At 42.4% G+C, this 23,066-nt stretch overlaps 2 protein-coding genes across 2 annotated transcripts; both read right to left on the bottom strand.

The window, feature by feature from the left end:
- Positions 1-6,454: 6,454 nt before the first annotated feature.
- cbx2 (chromobox homolog 2 (Drosophila Pc class)) lies at positions 6,455-12,995 on the bottom strand. The gene is made up of 5 exons (XM_029766689.1): positions 12,707-12,995; positions 12,576-12,619; positions 11,211-11,276; positions 10,367-10,436; positions 6,455-10,269 (listed from the first exon to the last, which is right to left on the bottom strand). The coding sequence occupies exons 1-5, from the start codon at positions 12,776-12,778 to the stop codon at positions 8,845-8,847; spliced, it is 1,677 nt and encodes a 558-aa protein (XP_029622549.1). The 5' UTR covers positions 12,779-12,995; the 3' UTR covers positions 6,455-8,844.
- A 2,847-nt stretch (positions 12,996-15,842) lies between these two features.
- Positions 15,843-22,817, bottom strand: LOC115202560 (ectonucleotide pyrophosphatase/phosphodiesterase family member 7). The gene is made up of 6 exons (XM_029766683.1): positions 22,479-22,817; positions 21,882-22,027; positions 20,988-21,620; positions 17,587-17,815; positions 17,254-17,377; positions 15,843-16,449 (listed from the first exon to the last, which is right to left on the bottom strand). The coding sequence occupies exons 1-6, from the start codon at positions 22,723-22,725 to the stop codon at positions 16,395-16,397; spliced, it is 1,434 nt and encodes a 477-aa protein (XP_029622543.1). The 5' UTR covers positions 22,726-22,817; the 3' UTR covers positions 15,843-16,394.
- Between the last annotated feature and the right edge of the window lie 249 nt (positions 22,818-23,066).

Here is a 23,066-nt window from a genome sequence, read left to right as displayed (position 1 = left end):
TGACCTCCCCATCCATATCTGTAGTGGAACAGAGAACACAGAACACTCTGCTTATCAGTCACGGCTACAGGTCACATGCCACCCACAGGTCAAGTGTGACACTGTCCACTCAGGGTTTATAGACCTAGGCAGCCAGGAGACTGGGGTGACACTCCACTGGAGATATGTAACATAATGTAACACTCCTGGCTTCATGGTAGAGGAGCTAATACAGCCAGGAGACTGGGGTGACACTCCACTGGAGATATGTAACATAATGTAACACTCCTGGCTTCATGGTAGAGGAGCTAATACAGCCAGGAGACTGGGGTGACACTCCACTGGAGATATGTAACATAATGTAACACTCCTGGCTTCATGGTAGAGGTGCTAATACAGCCAGGAGACTGGGGTGACACTCCACTGGAGATATGTAACATAATGTAACACTCCTGGCTTCATGGTAGAGGAGCTAATACAGCCAGGAGACTGGGGTGACACTCCACTGGAGATATGTAACATAATGTAACACTCCTGGCTTCGTGGTAGAGGAGCTAATACAGCCAGGAGACTGGGGTGACACTCCACTGGAGATATGTAACATAATGTAACACTCCTGGCTTCATGGTAGAGGAGCTAATACAGCCAGGAGACTGGGGTGACACTCCACTGGAGATATGTAACATAATGTAACACTCCTGGCTTCATGGTAGAGGAGCTAATACAGCCAGGAGACTGGGGTGACACTCCACTGGAGATATGTAACATAATGTAACACTCCTGGCTTCATGGTAGAGGAGCTAATACTGCCTCAAGTGTCTGCTCCTCCTGTGAGAGTGACCCAGGGCCTTCAGTTTGGATTGAATTAGATAAGCCAATGGGACATAACAACATCCAAAATATGACCTTTTTCATTTTGGGGAGGACTATTGTTGTTTGCTTACATGTGTGCTCATGAAATGATTCTGGCATGCAAACAAGTTGTAGAAGAGCTTGTAAAGTTAAAACTGAATAAACAATACCTTTGTGTTTTGACATTTCCAATAACAGTCATTGGCTAGTGATTTTGAAGATGTCTTTTCTTGTAGCATTTAGATGCATTCAGACAGTTTGATAATCAGCTGTTTGAACATTTCTGGCCAAACACTAACTTGGTTTACTTCATCCTTTATACAATCAATAGCTGTATCAGGTTATTTGTGATCTCAGTTGTGAATAAAGAGTTGTCTCAGTCCTGGCAACTGGAGAGGTAGTGGAGTCTGGTGTTTGGAAACTGTCAGAAATGTCTAAGTTAGAATCAATCCTGTCTTTGATAGGGAGCCAGTGCTGTTGTAGGTGTGATATGGGTCCAGGATTGGGGATTTGGCTCAGCTCTGAGCTGGAGCTCTGGGCTGGAGTTCTGAACCAACTTAAGTGTGTGCAGGGATCTGGAACTAATGACACAGAATAGTGGTAACAGTTAGTTCTGTCAGCTTGTCACAAAGGTGTGTATCCGTTTTCCTTCATCAGGATGGGTAAGGGGCAAACTCTGGCAATGGAAAAAGGAGACCATCTCAATGTTCTTGATGTGACATTCAGATGAGAGAGTGGGGTCAAAGGTAACGCCAAGGTTTCAGGCCTGGGGGCAGGGAGAGACCGTGACACCCTCAATCATGTTGAAATCACCCAGCTTTTCCAGCACACACTTTTTACCAGTGGTGAAAAAATTACCCAATTGTCATACTTGAGTAAAAGTAAAGATACATTAATAGAAAATGACTCAAGTAGATTTGAAAGTCATACAGTAAAATACTACTTTAGTAAAAGTCTAAAAGTATTTGGTTTTAACTATACTTAAGTATCAAAAGTAAATGTAATTGGTAAAATATACTTAAGTATCAAAAGTAAAAGTATAAATAATTTGTGTTTAGTGAGTCCGCCAGATCAGATGCAGTGGGGATAACCAGGGATTTTCTCTTTAAGTGCTTGAATTGGACAATTTTCTTGTCCTTCTAAGCATTGAAAATGTAACAAGTACTTTTGGGTGTCAGGGAAAATAAATGGAGTAGAAAGTACATTATTTGCTTTTGGAATGTAGTGAAGTAAAAGTTGTCAAAAATATAAATAGTAAAGTAGATACCTCTAAAAACTACTTAAGTAGTACTTTAAAGTATTTTTTCTTAAGTACTTTATACCACTGCTTTTTACTCTTTGGCTTTGAGAAGTTGGCTTGCATCCATGATTTGATGTTGAGCAGCCAGATTTTATTGTGATGGGTGGGCAGAGGACATAGAGATGTGATATCAACATACAGTACCAGTCAAAAGTTTGGACACACCTACTCATTCAAGGGGTTTTCTTTATTTTTACTATTTTCTACATTGTAGAATAATAGTGAAAACAACAAAACTATGAAATAAAACATATGGAATCATGTAGTAATCAAAAAAGTGTTAAATATATCAAAATATATTTTATATTTTAGATTCTTTAAAGTCGCCACCCTTTGCCTTGATGACAGCTTTGCACACTCTGGGCATTCTCTTAACCAGCTTCACCTGGAATGCTTTTCCAAACTTCTTGAATGAGTTCCCACATATGCTGAGCACTTGTTTGCTGCTTTTCCTTCACTCTGCGGTCCAACTCATCCCAAACCATCTCAATTGTGTTGAGGTCGGACGATTGTGGATGCCAGGTCATCTGATGCAGCACTCCATCACTCTCCTTCTTGGTCAAATAGCCCTTACACAGCCTGGAGGTGTGTTGGGTCATTGTCCTGTTGAAAAACAAATGATAGTCCCACTAAGCGCAAACCAGATGGGATGGCGTATCGCTGCAGAATGTTGTGGTAGCCATGCTGGTTAAGTGTGTCTTGAATTCTAAATAAATCAAATCAAATGTTATTTGTCACATGCGCCGAATACAACAGGTGTAGACCGTACAGTGAAATGCTTACTTACAAGCCCTTAACCAACAATGCCGTTTTAAGAAACAACAAAAAAATAGGAGATAAGAATAACAACTAATTAAAGAGCAGCAGTAAATAACAGTAGCGGGGTTAAATACAGGGGGTACCGGTACAGAGTCGGGGGCACCGGTGTCGAGGTAATTGAGGTAAAATGTACTTGTAGGTAGAGCTATTAAAGTGACTATGCATAGATCAATCACAGTGTCACCAGCAAAGCACCCCCACACCATCACACCTCCTCCTCCATGCTTCCCGGTGGGAACTACACATGCAGAGATCATCTACTCTGCGTCTCACAAAGACACGGCGGTCGGAAACAAAAATCTCAAATGTGGACTCATCGGACCAAAAAAACGGTGGAAATCTGTCCAATGTCCATTGCTCGTGTTTCTTGGACCAAGCAAGTCTCTTCTTATTATTGGTATCCTTGAGTAGTGGTTTCTTTGCAGCAATTTGACCATGAAGGCCTGATTCATGCAGTCTCCTCTGAACAGTTGATGTTGAGATGTGTCTGTTACTTGAACTCTGTGAAGCATTTATTTGGGCTGGAATTTCTGAGGCTGGTAACTCTAATGAACTTATCCTCTGCAGCAGAGGTAACTCTGGGTCTTCCTTTCCTGTGGCAGTCCTCATGAGAGCCAGTTTCATCATAGCACTTTCAAAGTTCTTTAAATGTTCCACATTGACCTACCTTCATGTTTTAAAGTCATGATGGGCTGTTGTTTATCCTTGCTTATTTGAGCTGTTTTTGCCATAATATGGACTTAGTCTTTTACCAAATAAAGCTATCTTCTGTCTTCCACCCCTACCTTGTCACAATACAACTGATTGGCTCAAACGCATTAAGAAGGAAAGAAATTCCACAAATTAACTTTTAACAAGGCACACATGTTAATTGAAATGCATTCCAGGTGACTACTCTTCAAAGGGAGAGACACTCTATACCCAAACTGTTACAGACCTAAATCTATCCTACCCTGCCTTTCTAAGGTCTTCGAAAGCCAAGTTAACAAACAGATCACCGACCATTTCGAATCCCACCGTACCTTCTCCGCTATGCAATCTGGCTTCCAAGCTGGTCATGGGTACACCTCAGCCATGCTCAAGGTCCTAAACAATATCATAACCTCCATCGATATAAGACAATACTGTGCAGCCGTATTCATCGACCTGGCCAAGGCTTTTGACTCTGTCAATCACCACATTCTTATCGGCAGACTCAACAGCCTTGGTTTCTCAAATCACTGCCTCGCCTGGTTCACCAACTACTTCTCAGAAAGAGTTCAGTGTGTCAAATCGGAGGGCCTGTTGTCCGGACCTCTGGCAGTCTCTATGGGGTACCACAGGGTTCAATTCTCAGGCCGACTCTTTTCTCTGTATACATTAATGATGTCGCTCTTGCTGCTGGTGATTCTCTGATCCACCTCTACGCAGACGACACCTTTCTGTATACTTCTGGCCCTTCTTTGGACACTGTGTTAACAAACCTCCAGACGAGCTTCAATGCCATACAACTCTCCTTCCGTGGCCTCCAACTGCTCTTAAATGCAAGTAAAACTAAATGCATGCTCTTCAACCGATCGCTGTCCGCACCTGCCCGCCCGTCTAGCATCACTACTCTAGACGGTTCTGACTTAGAATATGTGGACAACTACAAATACCTAGGTGTCTGGTTAGACTGTAAACTCTCCTTCCAGACTCACATTAAGCATCTCCAATCCAAAATGAAATCTAGAATCGGCTTCCTATTTCGCAACAAAGCATCCTTCACTCATGCTGCCAAGCATACCCTCGTAGAACTGACTATCCTACCGATCCTTGACTTTGGCCATGTCATTTACAAAATAGCCTCCACACTCTACTCAGCAAATTGGATGCAGTCTATCACAGTGCCATCCGTTTTGTCACCAAAGCCCCATATACTACCCACCACTGCGACCTGTATGCTCTCGTTGGCTGGCCCTCGCTTCATATTCGTCGCCAAATCCACTGGCTCTAGGTCATCTGTAAGTCTTTGCTAGGTAAAGCCCCACCTTATCTCAGCTCACTGGTCACCATAGCAGCACCCACCCATAGCACGCGCTCCAGCAGGTATATTTCACTGGTCACCCCCAAAGCCAATTCCTCTTTGGCCGCCTTTCCTTCCAGTTCTCTGCTGCTAATGACTGGAACGAATTGCAAAAATCACTGAAGCCTCATATCTCCCTCACTAACTTTAAGCATCAGCTGTCAGAGCAGCTTACAGATCATTGCACCTGTACATAGCCCAACTGTAAATAGCCCATCCAACTACCTCATCCCCATATTGTTGTTTATTTTTTTTCTTTTCCTTTGCACCCCAGTATCTCTACTTGCACATTCATCTTCTGCACATCTATCACTCCAGTGTTTAATTGCTAAATTGTAATTATTTCGCCACTATGGACTATTTATTGCCTTACCTCCCTAATCTTACCTCATTTGCAGATACTGTATATAGACTTTTCTATTGTGTTATTGACTGTACGTTTGTTTATTCCATGTGTAACTCTGTGTTGTTGTTTGTGTCGCACTGCTTTGCTTTATCTTGGCCAGGTCGCAGTTGTAAATGAGAACTTGTTCTCAACTGGCCTACCTGGTTAAATAAAGGTGAAATATTTTTCTTTTTTTTAACTACCTCATGTAGCTGGTTGAGAGAAGGCCAAGAGTGTGCAAAGCTGTCATCAAGGCAACAGGTGGCTACCTTGAAGAATCTCAAGTATAAAATATATTTTGATTTGTTTAACACTTTTTGGGTTACTACATCATTCCATGTGTGTTATTTCATAGTTTTGATGTCTTCACTATTATTCTACAGTGTAGAAAGTTGTAAAAAATAAAAACCCTGGAATGTGTAGGTGAATCCAAACTTTTGACTGGTACTGTAGATATTAAAACCAAAGCCAGGGAGGATGTGACCAGGGTGAGCAGGCACATAGAGGCGGAGGGGGCTGTAGATTAGAACACCCTGAATGACAGTACTGTAACTAGCTCAGCCAGACACACATCCCCATGAAGGGAAATTATATATTTCCAATTGGATCAATTAGGAGCTAAACCAGATAGTGATTTGATCTGTCAGAGTGAAAAATGTGAGTATGTGCTTTTCAAATGGAACAGCAAGTCTCACAACCCCGTGAGTGTGATTGCCCACCCCTCTTTACATTGGTGAACCCATCCATCTGTTACACCTACAGGGGGAGAAACATAGTACCCCATTCTGAATGGGCCTTGTTTTAAATGCAACACCACCATCTAGTGACTGAATGAATAACTACATATTCAGGAGGCTCCTGCAAAGAGGATTTTTGCAAAGTATTTTTGTAACACACACTCGCACGTACACGTACCTAATAATTTAATTCAGACTCCTATTGGCTATTTAAATTCAGCAGAATTTCTAATAGTAAGGCAAATTAACAGAAAATGTATGACTTGGGTTGGCATTATGAGTTGAGGGTTAGGGGGCACCCCTAACATGATCAGTGAAAACAGAAATGATTACCAGACTTATTAAGTACTATTTATTAAAGGTTAATATCACGACAACATGCACAATACAAAGATTGGTGACATTGTCCTATCCTGAAGACCTCGTTTAAATAAATAGTTTGAAGAATACAGCCTTCAGCTGAAATGGTTAGTATATCAAAAGAAGATTACAAATGTGTAAAGACCACAGCCCAACAATTGTCTTTTCTTGTATGCCTTCACTCCCTCGCGTCACAATTTGAGAAATGGAGCGAGGAAAACATAAAACCACCGTTACAGGAGTCTGTAGCCTGGCTCCAGCTCATGTCAAATGTGAGATACAATTATCAAAGCAATCCAGTTGTAAGTGGCCCATCCTCCCATAAATTGTCAAATGTCATTGACATTTAAGAAACCCTGTGGATGAGGGTCATTTCTCATCTATCAAGGCACAATGCCTTGTCCTGCTTCAAGGCTTCCCATTAATCATGTTTGCATATGAACATATTTGAGAGAACATTTTTCCAAATCCAGGGTCCAGATAGCCTCAAATAGTATTTAAGGCATATAGAAACCATCACCATAAACAGCTGAATACAAGCACTTAAAACCACCTAAGTGGTTGCTGGTTCTAGTCAATTTGACCATAAATCTGTAAGTATTGTAAATCTAGTTGAAGAATAAACATGTCTGGACAATGCCTAGCTACTTAATCTGTATGAGAGGCAAATCACACTCAAATGTTGTGTCTCCAGAATTCTCACAAAAAATCTCTTGTTGTATTTGTTTAAACAATACACTACCACATAGGTTACATCATGACACAACTGCACTTTCAAACACAGTGCATCTGCGTGGCAAGATTTAAACAAGTAGGGAGCAATGATTACCACTCTGTGTATAATTAACAGATGCACTAGAATAACCATCCTTCTCTGCAAACCTGACACGTTAGCTTTCTTTGGGGTAACGCCTTTGTTGATTCATTTTAGTAAAACATTTAAAGCATGGTCTGCAGAGTATGATTAGAGTGGGGAGTTCAGTTGAAGTGCTGTGTAGATAAACTCCTCTCTAGGGAGCAGAAAGACAGTAGACGTTGTGGTTTCTTTTCAGTTACATCAGATAAACACATTTTTCTTCTGTGGGTAGCAGGGCCTAACTCCTGATCCCATGCAGGCGAGTAAAATGAGATTGTGGTGTGTGTATGCACACTGCATGTAACAAAGGAAAATATCTAGCATTTTATCAGCCTACACTTTGAACACCAGCTGCTAAATACTCGATCTGGTGTTTTTTTTGTGGTCAAGGAAAAACAATATCAGGCAGTTAGGTTTCCTTGGGCTCCACCCTTCCCACAGTAGTGAAATCCCTGAGTGCTTGCCCTCAGCGCTCATAAAGGCACAAAGAGGCCCCTCACAGGGAACTCTGGCTGAGGTAGGGGAGGAGTCACGTCAGGTGTGCTGTCCATCATCATCCTGCCATATCTATACCGGCAATTATTCACTGGGCTCGTCCATAATAATCACCAGTTTTGACAGTACACCCGCCAGTGAATGCCCTAGTGGGGTTGTGGGAGCACAGACCTGAAGGGAGAGGAGTAACCTCGGCCAGTAACCGGTCTTATCTGAGCACTAGGGGAGAACAGAGATAGTGTATCTTCTTCCCTCCTACTCCAGCCTGGGTGAAATACTTCACTGATAGACTGACTGCACTGAGGAATGAAACTTATTTTCAACTGATGAGAACTTGGTCCTCAACGCAACACCGGGTTTGCCTTGCAAACTTCTTTGTTAATGTTATAGCTTCGAGAGACAGAGCTCTTCCAGTAATTACAACATTTTCAAATCAGAAAATGTTGCTATTATTTGTCCTTTCATTGGAATTTTACATTTCATATAAGACTACGGTGCTTTACACTAATGTGAATTGGCAAATTGATTGTAATGGTCACGACATCTTATACTCGAGGGAGAAAAAAAACAGTACTTCCAAGCTTGCCATTCCAGAAGAACTTCGCAAGAATATTGAATACAAAACGAGAGCTGTATTAAACTAGAGGTAGCTACATTATAATGACATCCCTAAGAGTTGCATTACTACTTTGTAATCAAACAAGCTACCAATCTAGTTTACACCTGGCCCTGAATAGTTCCCTTAAGACAAAGCTTTCCTCCAGTTGATTAGCTTGTTTTGTTGCGTGTGTACAATATATCAAAAGTACATTGTCTTACTAACAGAGCAAAGCAAAAGAGTAAGTCTGCAGATTTCAGATTAATACATTGTAGAGAAGGGGAAACTTCGCATCACTGCAGTAAACCTATGTGCATTAACACTGCTCTAACTTATCTACTTCATTCAATACCCCACTTAAGGCCTCTGCTGTCTACTTTGCAGCCCCTTTGCTAGGCAGCTCAATTACCAGTATTCAGTCAATAATTATGTATGTTGAAGAAGCCCACACTGGTTGGGGACTCCTTGACTGTGACAGTGACAAGGTTGGCGGTGACATCAGTAACAAACACATGCTCGATCAGGCTGTGAGTGGGCTTCCAGTCCTGGCCGGTCTGGACTGAGATGGACAAGTCCTGACTGTTACTTGGGTAGGGGGAATCCTGGTCAGAGTCTGAGGTGCTCTCCTCACCGGTGCTCATCTCACTCAGGAGGACCTTGGCCTGCTTGCCACTGTCTTTGGAGGCAGATCTCTCCCGCTTGCCCAGGATGTCTCTGGCCTCTGCGGAGGGGTTCTGGACAATGCTCTTCTCAACCCTCCCTTGGGCCCTTGTTGTAGTCAGCCTCTCAGGCCTCTCGGCCATGACACCCACTTCACTGGTCTCCTCAGCTTTGACCTTAACTCCAGGATGGCTCTTTCTGGGCTGTTGTCCACCAGGCGTGGCAGGACTCTGTACAGGATTTTTCTCTTGACCATACTGACCGACTGTGTCTTTCCGTACTGGGTTGGCGGTGCTTCGCAGGTTGGACACTGGCGCGGTGCCATTGCCTGGAGTACCGTTGCCCGGTGTTGATTTGTTCACACTCTGCAGGTTTAGTGCCTGAAGGCTTGCAGCTTGGTTGGCAGGGCCTTTAGGAGTGGAGAATGGCGCAGCAGGTTTGTTATTGGGTACCTGCTGCAGTGGTGTTTGCCCAGGGGCATCTGGTTTCTTCTGCCCGTTGTGGGAACCCAGCTGTGGCTGAAAAGCTCCTTGCGGGTTGCCATTGCTGGTTGAGAGTTTGGAGTTATGCAAATTCAACGCTGCTACACCAGGAGATTTGCTTGCAGTCGTTTTTAAGTCCAAACCTGCTCCACTGTCCACATCAGAGACCGACAGTTTGAAGTCAGAAGCTTGACTCTGGTTGCATCTCTGGTTGAAAGAGAGAGAAGCTGAGGTATTTGACCGGCCAGAGCCTGCAGTGTTCATGGAGTTTTTAGTAGTCCCACCCTGGGCCAGGGAACATCTGCCCTGGACACTCAGAGGGCCTCTGCTGTTCAACCCCATGAAGGTGAAGCTGGCTGGGTGAAAGGGTTTCTTGATTCCACCTCGGAGGTCTGCAGGGGAGTCTTTGGCAACTGTCTTTATGATCTTGCGCTGGCCCTTGTTCTGTTGAATGGCCTTCATTTCTGCAGGCAGTGCTTTCCTGCCTCGCTTCTTCCTCAGGGGCTCCGGCTTGGCCACAACAATCTGTGCTTTCTTCTGAGGGACAGGGTGGAGCTCCCGTGTTCTGGGACCTGGCTTTGCCTTTCTATCATCGTCGTCATCATCCGATGAGGAGGAAGAGGAAGAAGATGACGATGATGAGCCAGACGAAGATGACGATGACGAAGAGCTGCTTGACTTTGACACTTCAGGCACAGTTTCCTGAAATGAGGACGGGAAAAGTCATAGTACATTATATTTATACAAATATTAAAAAGTATTTTCTACCAAAATGTCAAAGGTCTTGAGGAAAGCATACCACAACTTTTCGAGGTCTCCCCCTCGGCCTTTTCCCTCTCTTGCAGATCAGAATTTCCTTTTCTTGTTCACTGTAAAAACAAAATACAGGAAACAGTCTTCAGCGGTAGTTATGGTAGAAGTAGAGCAGGAGTCAAGGATACAGAGCGAGCACTGTTGAGTGTTTTGGAAACCATCTGAGGAGAGGGTATTCTATCACTAAACATATACACTCTGACTTGTAGCCTTCTTCTTGACAGAGACATATGGACTGTGTGTTCATGGCGAGACAGGATTTTTACAAGTAACATCTCGTGAAGTATTGTCTTATCTTGCAATGCTTGGCAAAAACAAATCAGAGGTTGCAATAAAAATCCCCAGATGCTCATCTGAAAACATGAAATACGCTTTCACTTTTGGAAATTTGGTTCCTGTTTTTGTTCCACCCCCTCATTTCCTGCTGTATATGCTTTTAAATCATTTGTTATCCTTCTACAAATGTATGTTTGCAAAGGAAAGTATACATTTGAAATGTTTTCCCTGCTTCAGTTTTAAGATTAACTGGCACTTATGACTCCTTTTATTTTACAAATGCATTATTTTATCCCTTACCAATACTAAATAATGTATTTTTACATCAAATGTATATTGAACAGAACGACCATCAAATAAAACTTGAAGGGTTGGGAAAACCTAAACTCATATCGATGTGTTTACAGCCTGAAAACACAGATTGTATGCCTATCTGTGGGCTCCACATTGGCTTGAATGGGGCACTATTAACCCCTGCTGGAGCATTTCAGAGGGCATTGTTTGGATATAGTGGATAGCTCACTCAGTGAGGTCCTGGGCAAATAGAAACTCACCTCTTGTTAAATGCAGCCAATAATCTTGGGTCAAGGATGTTCGCTTGGGGCTCCCAGCTATTGTGCCTGAAGCAAAAGGAAAATATGTCCATCAAAATACTAAAATCACTTAAAATGTCCACATTGCAGTACTTCTTGGTAAAAGTTGATGATACAAGTTCGTCAACGCACTGATTGGACCATAGTGTACCAGTAACGAAATTTAGGCCTAGTGTAACCTAACCTAGTGACCTAGTATAACCTATACCCTAGTGATTGTGTAGAGATAAGAGGCCTAGTGTAACCTAACATAGCGATTAGAGAAAGGAGGCCTAGTGTAACCTAGTGTAGAGATAGGAGATAGGAGGCATATGCAAAGAGCTGTGAGTCGGAGGCTTAACCACATAGCAAAGGGGGAAGATAAGGAGAGAAGTTTATTTAAAGTCAAGTGTGTAGGATCTGCCGCCTTCAAAGGAATCAGAGAATCTCAAGAGGGCCAATACTGAGTTAATGTAGAAAGAAATTGCAAATTGGCAAGCACATTATAATTTCCACCAGCCACATCTTACCTGTTTATATCACAACAAGTAAATAACTTGACAAGTCGATGGCCCTGGCAGAATCCGACAGCAATGTGAGGATTTGGGTTAAGAACGGGGTGTGAGCGACAGGCAGAATGCCCATTGATGATGGGATTAATAGCAACAATGAAACAGAAGGGACAAGGGAAAGGGCAACTGTGACAAGGACGCGCTGGCAGCTGGAGCGCTAGAAAGGGGGGGAAAGACTTATTTACGAAAATTATATGTATACTACCGAGTCACGTTAGGCAATAAATAAACTATATTACATTAAAACAACCATCACAAAAATTAGGTAAGTGTACCAACTGGACACTGTAGTTTGTGGGATGTGAGAGAGACTCGGCATACGTTTCCCAACCCAAACATCTACCCACTCCTGCTTGTAATTTATTTATCAATAAAGCATATAATATAAAGCTACATTGATAAACCATTAGCTAGAGTTTCAGTAGCGAGTGATCAAATATGAGTTTCTATAGCCTAGTTTGTGTGGCATAATTACTGAGATGTCAAATAGACAAACCAGCAGATATTGAATACGAGAAACCAAAACCCTAAACGATCTGTTTGTTTTGCATAACTAACTAGGTTAATTTCCAAACCTTAAAACCAACAATAATAATATTAGTAGGAGGAGGCAAGCGTAAAACCATACTTTCTCGTTTTCACGTGTAGCATGATTTCGAGCGAATTTAGGGAATGTATGAATCCTTTACAACAACAGTGAAGCAAAAGGCGACACGTTGTTGTTGTTTTCATTGTTTGAGGCTGCACTCGCAGCTGCAGCACCACTTGTACTTACTTGGATGACCATCCCCTCCACTTTACAAGAAACTCTAACTTCCCCTGCGAAAATAAAAAAGGGAAATGTTACCAAACTGTGGGCAGAAAATCTTTTGGGATATGAGAAAATTATATTTTACAACATCTAACCTTTCTTAGTCGTTTGTTCAGGATGCATTCCGCGTCGAAAACCTGTTCTCCTACGGCGCTCAATTCCTCCATGTTCGCTGTTGCCTACTCTAGTATTTTATGAAAAGAATGGAAAAGAGGGCGGAAAGAAAACGCATTCTCGAAGCCTGTCCCTTGGCAGATACCGTCCCTGTAAACGTCACACCTCGACGTGTGACCAATCAAATCGTTTTCACATATTGTGGTCAAAAATGTTCTATTATATTGACAAGATAATCGAGTGACCGCTCAAGCAATGGAACTACATGTTCTCAAAGATGGAAGCCAGGAGGGAGGAGGCCAGATCAGGTGAGAACATTCTAGCCAATGAAAGGGCAGATACGTGTCTGAACAACAATATAAAGTAGTTGTTGTTTTTTGTTTCCGAAATGCCACGTGCATCCACATATATCAGCGAATTCCTAACAACATAACCATTATGAAACGTATAACATATCAAATAAGCCTTATGTAACCAATTAGAAATTACATTATTTGTTGACCAAATTGGACTCTCTCATTGACCTCCATGCAAAAATGCCTCACTTCGTGGCCTGTTTCGTGGGCAGATTTTTGGCGGAGTAAACTCTCTCCCTTCGCCTCTTCCTCTCTGTTGTGGTTTATTGAGCACCACAGTGGCAGCGTCATAATACCCATAAGACCTAGCGGTCAAACAGGGAAATGGTTCCAATCATTTTTCCACCATTCATTTTTCCCATAGTGGATTTTAGAAAAACGTAAAAAATAAGGGCTGTGCTCTGTCTAGGCTTACCCTGGTGTGACGTTTTAATAACCATATAAACCTCTCGGGCAAGGTGACTTTTATAAATATATTCGGCTCTATTTACTCTCAGATTTGAAAATGCTAATTAGCATCATGCAATACTACAAAGCCCTGCAAGCTCTTGCACGTCATCTGTAGCTGACACCTTGTCTAACAGAAGTTTAGCCAGTTTATTCATTACTACATTTAGCCAACATTAGATAGTTAGTCCAGAGATTCTTTGCCCCGATTCGGCAGTCTCGTCCAGATCATCATGGCATTTGTAGCTAATATCATTTCATTTTTGGGGGGTAAATACAGGCGAATATATTGATAAAATTCACCTTGTCCAAGAGAGATTTACATGGTTATCAAAATGTCACGCCAGGGTAAGCCTACACAAAACACAGCCCTTATTTTAAGTGTTTCTAAAAGCCCCTATGGGGGAAAAATGAATGGTGGAAAAATGATTGGACCCATTTCCCTGTTTGACCGCTAGGTTTTATGGGTATAATGACTCATACTGTGGTACTCTATTGGATTTTTCCCTGGAAAATATGTTACTGAAAGCCTTGTATGAAAAATAGAACAGTTACTTATCTTTCCCCCCCATACCCAATACCTTATCTATTATTTAAAATGGAAGGCCTTTAGTCAGGCCTGTTACTTTATTGTAATTGTATTACTCTTCTGGTAATGTTCACTAGCATAACGATGACCTGTAATGATAGTTTGTCATAATTGACAGTATAATCTATGTAATTTCCTATGAACTTTATATAATTATCTTGTCACGTGTTGAATTTTCAATTTTTTTTTAACAATTAGTAATCACCATCTTAAATCCAGTTGATATATCATTAAATGACAATACATATCAAATATATCTGTAAGGAATATCTGTAAGAAATACAGTACTGTGCAAAAGTTTTAGGCAGGTGTGAAAAAAATGCTGTGAAGTAAGAATGCTTTCAAAAATAGACATGTTAATAGAAAATATTTATCAATTAACAAAATGCAAAGTGAGTGAACAGAAGAAAAATCTAAATCAAATCCATATTTGGTGTGACCACCCTTTGCCTTCAAAACAGCATCAATTCTTCTAGGTACACTTGCACAAAGTCAGGGATTTTGTAGACATATAGTCAGGTGTATGATTAAACAATTATACAAAACAGGTGCTAATGATCATCAATTCAATATGTAGGTTGAAACACAATCATTAACTGAAACAGAAACAGCTGTGTAGGAGGAAAAAAACTGGGTGAGGAACAGCCAAGCTCAGCTAACCAGGTGAGGTTGCTGAAGACAGTTTACTGTTAAAAGTCATACAACATGGCAAGACTGAGCACAGCAACAAGCCACAAGGTAGTTATACTGCATCAGCAAGGTCTCTCCCAGGCAGACATTTCAAGGCAGACAGGGGTTTCCAGATGTGCTGTCCAAGCTCTATTGAAGAACACAAAGAAACAGGCAACGTTGAGGACTGTAGACACAGTGGTCGGCCAAGGAAACTTACTGCAGCAGATGAAAGACACATCATGCTTACTTCCCTTTGTAATCGGAAGAGGTCCAGCAGTGCCATCAGCTCAGAATTGGCAGAAAAGTGGGACCCTAGTGCACACACCTACTGTCTGGAGAAGTCTGGTCAGAAGTGACCTTCATGGAAGACTTGCAGCCAAAATGCCATTCCTCTGACGTGGAAACAAGGCCGTGACTCAACTATGCACGAAAACACAGGAACTGGGGTGCAGAAAAATGGCAACAGGTGCTCTGGACTGAGTTAAAATGTGAAATATTTGGCTGTAGCAGAAGGCAGTTTGTTCGCCGAAGGGCTGGAGAGCGGAACGCAAATGAGTGTCTGCAGGCAACAGGGAAGCATGGTGGAGATTTCTTGCAAGTTTGGAGCTTCATTTCTGCAAATGGAGTTGGGGATTTGGTCAGAATTAATGGTCTCCTCAATGCTGAGAAGTACAGGCAGATACTTATCCATCATGCAATACCATCATGGAGGCATCTGATTGTTCCCAAACTTATTTGCAGCATGACAATGACCCCCAAACGCACAGCAAAAGTCGTTAAGAACTATCTTCAGCGTGAAGGAGTCCTGGAAGTGACGATATGGCCCCCACAGAGCCCTGATCTCAACATCGAGTCTGTCTGGGATTACATGAAGAGCGAGAAGCACCTGAGGCTGCCTAAATCCACAGAACTGTGGTTAGTTCTCCAAGATGTTTGGGCCACCCTACCTGTCAAGTTCCTTCAAACTGTCTGCAAGTGTACCTAGAACAATTGATGCTGTTTTGAAGGGAAAGGGTGGTCACACCAAATATTAATATTATATTACTCTTGAAATGTATTTCCATTCCTTTATTTATATAACTTATTTATACAGAAACCTATAGGTTCACTCCACTCACTCACTGCCATCCAGAACAAAACCACAAACAATTATTTTGTTAGTTGACAGGATTTTGAAAAATATAACTTGGAAATCAGAAATGGATTTATAATTAAACAACTTTCATATATTGCATGTCTGCACTGATGTCAGAGTAAACAATTTGTCACTTTTTGAACTGGTTTTGTCCGGTGACTTAGTTTCAGATAATGTGTTCTTTTGCTGTAGTCTACTGATCTCATCAGTGTATCATGGCATCAATCATTGTTTAGAGAATACATCCTTTTAGAAAATGTCTAAAGCATAAGTTGTCCCAGGTGGCATGGTGACTGTAGTGGCTTACATTCGCAAGGAAAAAAACCTTTCCGATCAGTGCAGGGTGTCAGTCTCAACATGGAGGGGATGCACTAGTCTGGGATAAGGTGGTTTTTAGGGAGTATGTCCATAATGTCATAAGTAGTGACGTCCCTTTGTTTATCCATTTCAGATTTCACTTGGGGTGCAGTTTAAAGGGCAGTTTGAGTCGCTTCCTTTCCCCCTGGAAGCACTGACTTCTCAGAGCTGAAACATAGGAAAGAGTGATACGTTCTTAATAATTGGGAGGAAGTTATGTTGACACAGGGTTATCGTAGTTTTCTAAAATATAAATGTCACAGTCAGTGTGAGGACTAAACCAATGGCATGACTTAATATATGACATGTTTAACTCATTAATACCCAAACATGTTTACAGAATGTATAACTTTGTAGCCTATCTGCACCATGTTATCCAACTAGGCCTCTGCAGAGTCAGTATCCCGCTGACTACAATCAGCAACAGGACGTGAACAGACAGCCCATATCTACCCTGACCATCAAGTGTATTAACATACAGACAGAGCACTTGACTTGTCCTTTTTATTTTTTACCCCCGACAGATTGTTTCCACCGCTCGACTCGTTCAGTTTGTTTACCTGTCTCTTGGAATTACACCTTAACTATAGAAAGCTTCCAATCAGTCCATTATTGTTTTGAGTTATGGCTGAGGAAGAAACAGTGACAGAAGCTGAGAGACTGATGGAATCCAACATCGGCAGTAAACAAAAGAAATGATGCATTTAAAGCAAAGTTCTTTGCAACTCTATGTACTCGCCAGTGGGCAAATATCCTTCTGCTTGTTTATTTTAATACTGTATGTTTGAGGTTTCAGTTTCCCTTTAACCATTAGGAGAATGAAACATATCTGAGCCTGTATCTGTGGTTAGTCAATTTCTACTTTTTTCTCTTATTACATTTCACACATGTCTATATATCAGATTGTGCAGGCAAGTATTCTTCACATTTTCCAATTCCCATTGATTTGCATACATATGCAGACATACATACCTTCTATCATTTTTCTCCTTCTTGAATGCATTAAACGACACAACCGCTATGAAGACCACAACAAGAAATCCAGCCACTGCTGCCAATCCAACAAAGATATTTGATTTTATGTCCTGACGGAGGTCTGAAATACGAGACGTAATGCACATGTAATGTCATTTGATTTGTGTACATGGATGTCAATGACCGACATTATTAATACATTTTGTAATTTCCGTTGTGTTGCATATTTGTACATTCTATATACATTGCGTTTGACAATAGATTACTTTGGCTGTGTAATGAAGGAGCAGGTGTAACACTTTTTGGGTCATTAGCCTGATATAAACTTACCCTCTGTGACAGAGACCAACATGTGTTTTGTGGCATCCAGGTGGCCATCATTGGGATCAGGCTTGATGCCCAGTATGTGACACATCAAGGGGTATATGTTCACTGTCTCAAAGGGGCCCACCTCCAGGTCCTTTTGGAATGCCGGCCCCACAGCTCTGAAGAAGGGCTTCATGTCCATTTCTTCGTTGTCAAAGCCATGCTCCCCTGCGTTGAACTGCACTGGGAGGAACTGTAGAGACAAAGAGCCAAGAAGAGTCAGGGTGATCAAGTCTGTAGGAGTCCACTTAGAGTAGGAGAAGTGAAATCGTGAATGATCAGAATGTTGCAATTCATATTGATCATCATAATGGGAAGCCTGAAGTCCAACTTGTCTTTCTATGATGTACTCTCAACTGGACAGCAGAGGGAGATGTTGACTAACTGAAGGAAAGGGTTGCTTGAGCAACCATTACATCTGCTCCGTGCTTATAAGAACAGAAACGGGAGAATTTCCCTGTTCTCCATTATTAGACGCATACTGTTAAAATGACTGTTAATCAGGTTAAGAGGGAATCCTTTCATAAACTAAGGAGGCCTAGACATCACATAGTTCCTTTGGTCATTCAGGACAACTACTTTGATCATGAAATGGATATTACAATGGATTGTATGAACAGCAAGCGATACAGTTAGACGGACACTTTTTTTATCTTCACTTTGTTCACAGAAAATACACTGATATATTTAGATACACAGGGAGAAGGTAGGCTAATTACCCATAGATATTATGTAACCCTTCTCTGAACATGCATAACATTTGCTTTGATAAAACTGAGAGAAACACCTTTTGAAATGTCTAAATAAAGGATCCGTAAACAGGAGACAACACAAGAGGGTCAAATACCCTGAACTTATGTATTTTGATAATTAGACATAACACTGAAGATCAAATGAACACTACCACATACCCTCACTGTAACCACAGCCTTCAATGAGTTTATATGAGTTCAGGTGTAATCACTACCTCTGATGGATTACTGTCAGTATAGCATTTGAATACATTTGTAATTTAGCTATTTATGTTTTACAGTATGTTGATGTGTAGTGGCCATCTCTCGTATGCAAAAATGAGAATCAGATTTTTTAATGATTTAGTATCACTCAATGGAGTGACTTTCAGTGGTAAAGTTGCAGGCAGCAGGGTTGAGCCAAATGTAAATGCTAATGTCGAATTTTGTGACATGAATATCTTCATGAAGCATTAGAGAGCTCTGCATGCCGTCAGCCAAACCTGCATTATCCTGGAAAGGTGGTAATGCACTTGATTCAAATTGTAATGTATATTGCTCAAAAAAATAAAGGGAACACTGAAATAACACATCCTAGATCTGAATGAATTAAATAATCTTATTAAATACCTTTTTCTTTCCATAGTTGAATGTGCTGACAACAAAATCACACAAAAATGATCAATGGAAATCCAATTGATCAACCCATGGAGGTCTGGATTTGGAGTCACACTCAAAATTAAAGTGGATAACCACACTACAGGCTGATCCAACTTTGATGTAATGTCCTTAAAACAAGTCAAAATGAGGCTCAGTAGTGTGTGTGGCCTCCACGTGCCTGTATGACCTCCCTACAACGCCTGGGCATGCTCCTGATGAGGTGGCGAATGGTCTCCTGAGGGATCCCCTCCCAGACCTGGACTAAAGCATCCGCCAACTCCTGGACAGTCTGTGGTGGAACGTGGCGTTGGTGGATGGAGCGAGACATGATGTCCCAGATGTGCTCAATTGGATTCAGGTCTGGGGAACGGGCGGGCCAGTCCATAGCATCAATGCCTTCCTCTTGCAGGAACTGCTGACACACTCCAGCCACATGAGGTCAAGCATTGTCTTGCATTAGAAGGAACCCGGGGCCAACCGCACCAGCATATGGTCTCACAAGGGGTCTGGGGATCTCATCTCGGTACCTAATGGCAGTCAGGCTACCTCTGGCAATCACATGGAGGGCTGTGCGGCCCCCCAAAGAAATGCCACCCCACACCATGACTGACCCACTGCCAAACCGGTCATTCTGGAGGATGTTGCAGGCAGCAGAACGTTCTCCACGGCTTCTCCAGACTCTGTCACGTCTGTCACATGTGCTCAGTGTGAACCTGCTTTCATCTGTGAAGAGCACAGGGCGCCAGTGGCGAATTTGCCAATCTTGGTGTTCTCTGGCAAATGCCAAACATCCTGCACGGTGTTGGGCTGTAAGCACAACCCCCACCTGTGGACGCTGGGCCCTCATACCACCCTCATGGAGTCTGTTTCTGATCGTTTGAGCAGACACATGCACATTTGTGGCCTGCTGGAGGTCATTTTGCAGGGCTCTGGCAGTGCTTCTCCTGCTCCTCCTTGCACAAAGGCGGAGGTAGCGGTCCTGCTGCTGGGTTGTTGCCCTCCTACGGCCTCCTCCACGTCTCCTGATGTACTGGCCTGTCTCCTGGTAGAGCCTCCATGCTCTGGACACTACGCTGACAGACACAGCAAACCTTCTTGCCACAGCTCGCATTGATGTGTCATCCTGGATGAGCTGCACTACCTGAGCCACTTGTGTGGGTTGTAGACTCCGTCTCATGCTACCACTAGAGTGAAAGCACCGCCAGCATTCAAAAGTGACCAAAACATCAGCCAGGAAGCATAGGAACTGAGAAGTGGTCTGTGGTCACCACCTGCAGAACCACTCCTTTATTGGGGGTGTCTTGCTAATTGCCTATAATTTCCACCTGTTGTCTATTCCATTTGCACAACAGCATGTGAAATTTATTGTCAATCAGTGTTGCTTCCTAAGTGGACAGTTTGATTTCACAGAAGTGTGATTGACTTGGAGTTACATTGTGTTGTTTAAGTGTTCCCTTTATTTTTTTGAGCAGTGTATTAAGATTAGAGTTGAATTCCTTGTTTCCGGTCTAAAAGATTCCATTTTCTCCATCGCTACAAACCAAATTCACTTGGTAATTCCTTCAATTTTTGTAGTCCATTGAAATATGGCATGTTATCAGAAATCACATAATGCATGCAGGGGGATGCATGAGGTTGTGCCATACTGTACTGTATATTATAGAAGTTATAAAATATCCTAGATGCCTAAAGATATACTGTATAGGCTACATGGTTATTTTTAAACCAGCTTCTTTGCTCATACTATGTTCACTGAGGCCAACCCTCTAATCAGTAATTCACATTAAAGCATGGAATTGGAAAGTCTACAACAATATGCATGTTTAGTCTCACAAAAGTAAAAGTATGCATTCATTTCACTTTTTGTGTGCATGAAATTGGTTCTGTGTGTGACGGAAACCCATAAAAAAACGTCTTCATTTGTTGAAGCAAACTACTATTACTAAATACTATAGAGACATGCTATGAACCCACCCCGTTAATGACATATCCAGGGTCAGAGAAGAGAATGATGGGTAGGATGCGGTTGTTATTAGCAAAGTGAAGGCGCTTGGGCATCTCCTCCTTCTTGAAGACATGAAGGTGAGGGTGCGCCCCCTTCAGGGCGTTGTAGACCTTATCCAGCATGCCCTTCTTGGGAAGCAGCATCCCAGAGGGCCCAAAGTCCACCAGGTGAAAGGCTATATCTCTGAAGGAGAATCCAGGGATCCTGGAAAGGGTGATCTCCTTCACCAAGCCGTTGCGGTACACATTGCTCATCCCATGGTCAGCGGTGATGATGATGTTGAGACTATCGGCAAGTCCGTTTTGTTCAGCTAAGCTGCGGATGTAGCCCACTGTTCTGTCCACCTGCTTGACCATCTCCCTCCGCTCAGGGGAATCAGGCCCGTATTTGTGGCCTGTGCCGTCAGGCTCCCCAAAATACAGTGACACAAAGTCCAGGTCCATCTCACTGAACCAGGTGCCCATCACCTTCTCTATGTTCTCTTGCCATTTTGTCTCGTTTTTGTAGTCATAAAACCGTGGTTCCACTTCCTTCACTGTCTGCGTCTCTCCCTGGTAGGTGGATTGCGTGCCAGGAAAGTGAAGAGAGCCAGCCCTCAGGCCCTGAATAGACAAAATGGGGATGAAGAGAGGTGTCACGCACACACACACACCGTCTTACACACACACAGTCTTACAAACACACACAGACACACACACAGTCTTACATACAACACTCACACACACCGTACATGCATATATGCACCGACATTTAAATGGCTACCCAGACTATTTGCATTGACATAACATTTGATTTGATTTGTATTAATGTAAAGCAAATGCAGGAATGATTTAAGATGAAGGTGCATTTGAAATCATTCTGACCTGTCTCTGGGCTGTGATCCAGATGGGCAGAGTGCCATTGTCCCACCACTCATTCTTAAACTGGGTAGCATAGTAAGGCAGTTTCTCACTGGTGGTGATGTTGAACCACATGTTGTGGATCACCCCATGGTTTTCAATGTAGCGCCCTGAAAAGAGTCACTGTCAATCTCTCAATATTCAGTCTGCCACATTCACATGACAAATTCTATCAACTTTATAGGCTGTGAGTGCCATGGCGCTTCTTGGACAAGGTCTTACGACCGACACTGGAGATGAAAGGAATTTAATTTCAAGGAAGTTAAATTTCTTTTAAACTGGCACTGATGATTCAAGAGTCAAAAATGAGAATTTCTGTCAAGGAAAATAGAAATTCCTCCTTCAGCCTTCCCAACATAATCATCTTACTCAACTCTGAAAGCTGCTGGACCCTGGGACATTGAATTATAGTTAATTTCTTATAAACTAAACTGGGAATGACTTGTGATCCAATAATTGTAGAAAAAAAAGGACCACCATGACATGAACCTCCACAGAATTACTGCTCTCTTGGAGCCTGTAGAAAAGGGTTGTGCCTGGGTATCGATCTACAGTAGGTACCTGTTAGGAGGGTGAAATGTGTCGGACTGGTGATGGTGAGGTAAGGTGGGGTCACATATCTGGCCTTGACCCCGTCTTTGGCCATTGTGTCCAGATTCGGCGTGTCCACATCGCGGTCGTAGTCCCACCTGAAGCCATCGAAGGAGACGAGCAGTACTTTATGCTGGCCTTTGGTGCTGTATCTATCCAGCGGTACACCTGAAGAGGACGCGGCCAACAGGAGGCAGAGACTCACTGTCCACAACATAGTGGGTACGACACAGAGCTGAGTCTGTTACTTTACTCCGATCCTTGGGTATGCAGGCTGTTGCTATACACCGACTCCAGCACCTCACGGTTAAAGCCTTAAAGCCCCTCCCATTCCCATTACACCTGAGCACATTTCCCTTCCCTGTGCCAGCAGCATGTGATCAAAGTTTCATCTTATCTGATCATTTATTATCTAGTTGATTAGATGGATGTTTGCTCAGCACATCTATGCATGTTGCTTGATTATGTTTTTATGTACTGTGTAATTACCATCCAATGTTTGTTCCTGTGCTTGTATAGGAACTCTCTTTTATTGTGATTGCAAGATATCAGTTCCAG

The sequence above is a fragment of the Salmo trutta genome, chromosome 1 (assembly GCF_901001165.1).
Source record: "Salmo trutta chromosome 1, fSalTru1.1, whole genome shotgun sequence".
NCBI classification, from domain to species: Eukaryota; Metazoa; Chordata; class Actinopteri; order Salmoniformes; family Salmonidae; genus Salmo; species Salmo trutta.
The sequence above is the reverse complement of the archived record's forward strand: the minus strand, read 5'-3'. Positions and strand labels throughout refer to the sequence as shown.

Coding starts and splice junctions, on each gene's coding strand:
- cbx2 (XM_029766689.1), bottom strand. CDS start 12,778: ATGGAGGAATTGAGCGCCGTAGGAGAACAGGTTTTCGACGCGGAATGC. Junction 10,437..11,210: donor TTGGCTGCATTTAACAAGAG/GTGAGTTTCTAT, acceptor TTGTTTTTACAG/TGAACAAGAAAAGGAAATTC. Junction 10,270..10,366: donor GGAGACCTCGAAAAGTTGTG/GTATGCTTTCCT, acceptor TCCTCATTTCAG/GAAACTGTGCCTGAAGTGTC.
- LOC115202560 (XM_029766683.1), bottom strand. CDS start 22,725: ATGTTGTGGACAGTGAGTCTCTGCCTCCTGTTGGCCGCGTCCTCTTCA. Junction 22,028..22,478: donor ACATTTCACCCTCCTAACAG/GTACCTACTGTA, acceptor GACTCTTTTCAG/GGCGCTACATTGAAAACCAT. Junction 21,621..21,881: donor GGATCACAGCCCAGAGACAG/GTCAGAATGATT, acceptor TTGTCTATTCAG/GGCCTGAGGGCTGGCTCTCT.